Below are 7500 nucleotides of genomic sequence, written 5' to 3' on the forward strand. Positions count from 1 at the left end.
ATATACAAATGACAAACCAAACAGTAAAACGTAGGAAAGTTGTTTTTTCCAAGAAAAAAAAGTAACCACTCTCAAGACCCACATGCTTACGGGAGAAACCAATAATCCCATCAGATTAAGAAAAATAAACTCCACCCTTTAACGTGCACAATCAGTGAAGGAACGACGTGCACACGTGGTCGTGGTAGTATTTTCAAATCGTATTGCGAAATGAAACCCGGCAGGTCCCGTTGACTGTCTCGTCTCGCGCTTCCTTCTTACGCCCCTTTCATTCCGGGACGCAACATGCAAGGAGAGATGCGTGAGCGAAAGGGGAATAGGCTTTTGGTTAATTGGAGACGCAGTCAATGGGATCACTGCTTCGTCCACTTCAAATACGGTTGTTAAAATACTCCACAAGGAGATCACTAACCTCTCCCATAGTATGAAACTGTGGTCGTTGAAGGTAGGCACTGTGTGTTGAGGGTTCATCTGTATACAGAATAACGAGACAACAGAGTTAGAACACTGAACAAACGACATGTACATCAGAGAGGGTGACAGTGACAGACAATAAAGGAAAACAATAAAGGCGAACATGAGAAAACGTCGTTGTGTTCACTCCCACGACAGCTTCCTTGCGCTGGCCAGCTGGCAGGACAGGGGAGGGAGGGAGAGGCCCTCAGTGTGACCTGTGCACGAGGAGGTGTAAGATATGCTGTACACATGGAAAAACTCATGGCACTTTCACTGTGTTCTCTCTGTAGGCTCTTGCGGACCTCATCAACACCACTCGCCAACATGGTTAGTGGCACTGACTTGCTTTTACTAAACGACCACATACGACTACCCTTCATGGACGGCCTGTCAAGTCACGGCGCCATCATATCTGCGAACCTCTAGAAGCACAGAGCAAGGCCAGTGCCACGTGGCTCTATTGAGGTGGTGTGGTGGGCCCGCGAAGACATGGAAGTGACATGAAAGATGCGTGGAAGAGGCACAGAAAAAGCATGGTGGAGGTACGTGGAGACCGACGGAGACACTGTAGGAGGCAAAGGCATACATACCTCTCCCAAAGGACGAATCCTTGGTCGTTGATGGTGGGGAGGGTGTGCTGGGGGTTCAGCTGTAACATAAAGAGATAACGTTAGTGGAGAGAGCAGTACCTCTCGTAAGGGTACAGTACAGAGTGGGCAGTGTACGGACATGGTGCAGAAGCGTGTGCGTGTGTCTACATGCACTATACTATGCAAAAGCTACATGGAAAAAAGGGAAAAAATATCAGAGAAATACGCAGAGCAGCATGTTAGCAGAATCTGGGTACATCAGTGGCGTAATGTCACATGGAGACCACATGCCGCAGATACAGTCGAGAAAGTACAAAACCTTTTTTTTAGAAATACAAAAGCAATTGATATACACAACATTTTCAGGCTGGAGAGGAGAGAACTACATGTTACAAGTACTACAGTGAGAGAGTGAGTGAGAGCTTTACCTATTTAGAACATCGGGTAATTGTAATATATAATCCTCATACAATACCATGCATAATATCATGATAAGGGATATATTAAATGTAGTTATAGTGTCACACGGGAAACAATATAGCTCCAGGTTTCATGTTAGAAAATACCCAAGCACAGGCATTACACGAGAGGAAAAATAACGACATTAAAGCAAACTGTCATACTATCCAAGCCACAAAGAAAAGAGAAGCACATAACACCAAAAATGCTTTAATCATTTGCAAAATGTCATATGGAAAACGCTAGATATGAATTCTAGGGAAAAAAATATATCACCAAAATTCCTTAATATTGATTAGATTTTAGATGTGTTACAATAGGTATTACTTATGAATAATTAATTCACAAAATATTAATGTATAAACAATCCACACATCAAGACTCGATTTATGATTTAATAAAAATAAAAATAAAATCCCATTAATATCACGGCAGTTGATGTTGATGATGTCACGTAAATGAAAAACAATATAAGGTGCAACGTTATTTTATAGTGCTGCTGTTAATGGCGATAATAAAAAAAATTATACTAACAAAATAATGATAATGGCCATAATAATAATGATTACAATAATGTTAATCATAAAAAAATGTCAATAATGCTCATAGTTATAAAAATAATCATAATAATATTAATAATAACAATAATAATAATAATAATAAGAAGAAGAAGAAGAATGATAATAATAATAATAGTAATAATAATGACAGTAGTAATTATGATAAGGGCAATGAGTAATACAGAACAACAACAACCATTAAAAGGCCGAGAAATAGTAATAATAAAACAGACAAGAATCAATAATAACCGGGGAGCGAAAAAAAGTATGAATGAACACTCAAAAATAAAACCAAAAAATAAGAAACATAAACAATGAAGGAAGTAAAATAATAATGATAACGAAAATAATAGCAAAAATTACAATAATAATTATGATAACAATAATAATAACAATGATAATAATAATGATGATAAAATTGATAATGATAATAATAATGAAAATAAATTGATAGTGATAATAATAATGAAAATAAATTGATAGTGATGATAATAATTAAAACAAAAAAAATAATGATTATTATTATCATTATCATTATTATTATTATTATTATTATTATTATTATCATTATTATTATTATAGGGATAATAATAACATAAGGAAAAAAATGAGAGCTATAAAGTTAGTAGTACCGAAAGGCGATTGTCGAAAATAACCATATGCATTAACAGCAGTGATGACAAAGTTACCAACAGTTATATGGACTTATAGCACGAGAGAGAGTGGAGAGAGAGAGAGAAAGAGAGAGAGAGAGAGAGAGAGAGAGAGAGAGAGAGAGAGAGAGAGAGAGAGAGAGAGAGAGAGAGAGGAGAGGAGAGAGAGAGAGAGAGAGAGGGGAGAGAGAGAGAGAGAGAGAGAGAGAGAGAGAGAGAGAGAGAGAGAGAGAGAGAGAGAGGAGAGAGAGAGAGAGAGATGAGAGAGAGAGAGAGAGAGAGAGAGAGAGAGAGAGAGAGAGAGAGAGAGAAAGAGAGAGAGAGAGAGAGAGAGAGGAAGGGAGGAGAAGGAGAGAAGGAGAGAAGAGAGAGAGAAAGAGGGAGAGAGAGAGAGAGAGGAGAGAGAGAGAAGAGAAGAGATAGAAGAGAGATATAATAAATATAGAGAGAGAGAGAGAGAGATGAGAGAGAGAGGAAAGTAAGCAATTGCGTCATGCATACACCTGATTGAAAAGATTGAGAAGAAAGAGTGAAAGAGAAGAAGATGTGATGATGATGATGTGATGATGATGAGAATGATGATGAATGATGAGAGAAGAAAGAGGAGATGAGAGAGAGGTTGAGATGATGAGATGATGATGATGATGATGATGATAATGATGTGATGATGATGATGATGATGATGATGATGATAATGATAATGATAATGGTAATGATGATGATGATGATGATGATGATAATGATAATGATGATGATGATGTGATGATGATGATGCGATGATCATGCTGATGAAGTGATGATGATGTGATGATGATGATGATGATGCGATGATGATGATGATGCGATGATGATGATGATGATGATGATGATGTGATGATGATGATGATGATGCGATGATGATGATGATGTAATGATGATGGTGATGATGATGATGATGATGATGATGTGATGATGATGATGGTGATGATGATGATGATGATGATGATGATGATGATGATGATGATGGTGATGATGATGATGGTGATGATGATGATGATGATGATGATGATGATGATGATGATGATGATGATGATGATGATGATGATGATGATGATAAAGGCGATGGCGATGGCGAGGACGATGAAGAAGAAAAAAGGGAAAAAAGGTAACCAAAATAGAAAAAATATATATATACATCTATACAAAAAAAGTGAAAAAGCCACCAGGTCACGAAGCACACGAAAGCGTCGAGTCAGCAACAAAAACAAAATTCAGCCAAGTTGACAAGTCAGCGTTGTGGCAAACATGATTAAAGAGCGAACTTTTTTTCATTTTCTTTTTCTCTCTGTTTTTTTTTTTTTTTTTTTTTTTTAATAAATGATGGACGGGGTATGAAATTAGCTAAGCAGACGTTTCCTATGGTGTTGCAATAATGCACATGCATCTTTCGATTTTTGCAAGCAAGCACAACATACGTAGTAAACATATCTTAGATGATAAACGTAATGCTTGGTCGCTTATATTCTTATTAGTGTGGTTAATTTTTTAATGATCTGTCATAACGGAACCATTCGCTATTTGTCATCATTATTATTATTATTATCATGATTATCATCATCATCATAACAACAACATTAATAAGGATAATGATGATAATTACGATGATAATTACGATGATAATAATAATAACAATATATCCTAAACAACAGTCATCAAGGAATGCATTTTCTCCTTGACTTTCCTTTCCCTTTTTTAGTAAATACAAAATCATGAGTCAAACCAGGTCAATTTCTCTACGTTAATTTCACCGGCTGAGCGCGCCCTAAACTCCTCGTCTTCGTCGGTGCAAATAACACCTGCGTTTTTCACCGTGAAGATAATAAATAGTCTCTTTTGCCATATTCCCGTGATCCTCCTCGGTGAAAATAATTGCTTTATAAGCTGTTTCTGCCTCGTTCTTTGCGGTGATGAAAATAACAGAACTTTTTTGCTACATCTGCTTCGTTGCCATCGGTGAATATAACAACGTCCCTCGCCACGGCAACTCCGTTTTCCTCGGTGAAAATAAGAGTCTTCTTCGGCGCGTCCGCCTCCTCCTACTTGGTGAAAATTATAGCCTCTTTCGCCATATCCACTTAATCCTCCTCAGTGAAAAACAGCCTCCTTCACCATGTCCATCACAGCGAATATATATATATATATATATATATATATATATATATATATATATATATATATATATATATATCCATATATACATATACAAACATACACACACACACACACACACACACACACACACACACACACACACACACACACATATATATATATATATATATATATATATATATATATATATATATATATATATATACATACACGTTATATTCCGGTGAATATAACAGCCTGCCTGGCCGTGTCCACCCGCGCCGACCGGACAGAATCGGGCACAATGAGCGTGGCAGACGTCAGTTGAGATCGTGGGCGGTGTAGGGAATCATTTACATTTTAAATTAGGCCGCGGTTAGGCATGGACTTTGCCCCATGAAGATCCATTTCTCACCGAATTAGGCTTAGCTAACTTAAAAGGCGCGGCCGGAGTGAAGGTGATCGTTTCATTCCCGAAGTGGCGCGCCGGGGCTGTTCCGCGGAGGTTTCGCGCTGGCTCTCGCGTGCGCTCAGGGGGGGGGGGGGGGGTTATGCAAATGGGTATGAGGATTATGGTGTAATGGTAATGGTAATGATCATAGGAATAATAATAATGATAGCAATAAAAGTGATGATAATGAGAATAATAATAATGATAATAACGTTGATAATGATAATAATGACGATAATGATAATATAATTATGAAAATAATAATTATTATGATAAAGATGAAAATGACAATGATAATAATGTTGAATGCAAAATGATAATTATTATTATTATCATTTTAGTAATGATAATAGTAATGATAATAACAATGATAATAACGATAACATAACAATAATAATAATTTCGATAATAATGATGATAATAATAACAACAACCGCTATCATTGTCTTTATCATTATTATCATCCTTACTACTATCATTATGATTATCACCATCACTATAATTATCAAAATCATAATCATCATCGCTATAGTTATAAATGTAACACCAGTAAACGAAGCCCTAGCTATATAATTTATCCGCGGTTCCTTGCAGAGCCCCTGGTTCAGCGGAGTCACAGCCCAGCACGAGCGAGAGGCGGCGAGAGGCGGCGAGAAGCGACGAGAAGCGGCGAGAGGCGGCGAGAGGCGACGGCGCGGGGAGGGCGGGCGACAGAAGGGCGCTAATGAAAGAGACAGGTGCGCGCGGGAGGCCTCGACTGAGGGCCACCACTCTGCCACGACGAGAACTGAAGTGAGTTACGAGGCACTCAACCTGTAAACCTGGTGCGTCGAGAGTGAGCAACATCGAGTCAACAGCTGCAGTGGGGTTGGGAGCTGTAATGCAACCCGGATTTACGAGCGCACTTGTTGGCACAACATAAACACGGCGGATTATCACTTATAAACAATTTCGTTCGGGTATTCAAGATCCTGTTTCAGAGTGGAGTAACGTTGGACAGTTCTGTTATTATGTGGAGGGCAGTGCGCTGCATTAGTGTGCAAGTGAGAGAAAGAGGGAGAGAGAGAGAGAGAGAGAGAGAGAGAGAGAGAGAGAGAGAGAGAGAGAGAGAGAGAGAGAGAGAGAGAGAGAGAGAGAGAGGGGAGGGGAGGGAGAGAGAGAGAGAGAGAGAGGGAGGGAGGAGGGGAGAGAGAGGGAGGAGAGGGAGAGAGAGGAGAGAGAGGGAGAGAGAGAGAGAGGAGAGAGGAGAGAGAGAGAGAGAGAGAGAGGGAGAGAGAGGGGGGGAGAGAGGGAGAGAGAGAGAGAGAGAGAGAGAGAGAGAGAGAGAGAGAGAGAGAGAGAGAGAGAGAGAGAGAGAGAGAGAGAGAGAGAGAGAGAGAGATTTCCCCAGGACATAAATACTCGAAGTACTTAGGGAGTACTCCAAGGGAAACGAGGAAAGAAATGTATAGAGGAAGCCCACAAAAGCAAACAAGAGTCGAGCACCTCTCAAGACGTCCAAATATAATGTCCAAATAGAAATGAAGAAGAAGCGTGTTTGTCTTCGACGAAAACATTATACAAGTCGAATACAATGAGACTGTTGATGTTTCGGTCATTGCCCCGAGAAGGGTTTTATGCCCCCCCCCCCCCCCACGCTCCCCCGGGATATCGACTGATGAAGGTCCGATTTTCATTTCAATATATTCGCTAACATTCTATCATTCTGAATTGTGAAATAATGAGAATGAGATCTTAAGTTATCAAGTTCCAAGTCAACGAGTTCTGGGGTGAATTTCTGAACATTACATGTCTACAAAATAATAATGATACAATACCAGCAAAAGAGAGAAACAGATAATCATGGTGCATGGAGCTATTAAATCTTATTCTAACGAACGAGATAAGGAACAGAGACAGAAAAAAATTGCCCAATTCTTAACTTTCCATAAGACTTGAGAGGGCGCCTCCCCTCATGTCTTCAGAAAAAAGTTACCCAATCTTTAACTTCCATCAGAAGTGAGAGGACGCCTCCCTCTACGTCTTAATATGCAATGAACCTTAGCAAATACTTACAAGTCTCCTTAATAACCCCGAACCGCCTACTTGCAAGAGATGAATTCGCAACGTGCATTTCAAAGGGTTCGTCAGGGTGGAGATGCAACCGTTCAGATCCGGTGGTGACGTCACTGTATTGTTCATGCCCGCCTACTTGTCTGACC

The 7500-nt window shown here is 39.3% G+C and overlaps 1 protein-coding gene across 4 annotated transcripts in view; it reads right to left on the minus strand.

The window, feature by feature from the left end:
• The window catches only part of LOC122250586 (glutathione S-transferase 1), a 139961-nt gene that overhangs the window by 40419 nt on the left and 92042 nt on the right, over nt 1-7500 (minus strand). For 2 of the 4 annotated variants that reach the window (XM_043012090.2, XM_043012088.2), the window contains exon 4: nt 1047-1105. In XM_043012090.2, the coding sequence (XP_042868024.1) occupies nt 1047-1105 (59 nt within the window). Of the gene's footprint in view, nt 1-412; nt 544-1046; nt 1106-7500 lie in introns of those variants that run through there. The other 2 variants (XM_043012092.2, XM_086536521.1) reach the window with 2 other exon arrangements.

This window comes from Penaeus japonicus, unplaced genomic scaffold (genome assembly GCF_977035675.1).
Source record: "Penaeus japonicus unplaced genomic scaffold, GWHDUDI00000001_assembly GWHDUDI00000004, whole genome shotgun sequence".
NCBI lineage: Eukaryota > Metazoa > Arthropoda > Malacostraca > Decapoda > Penaeidae > Penaeus > Penaeus japonicus.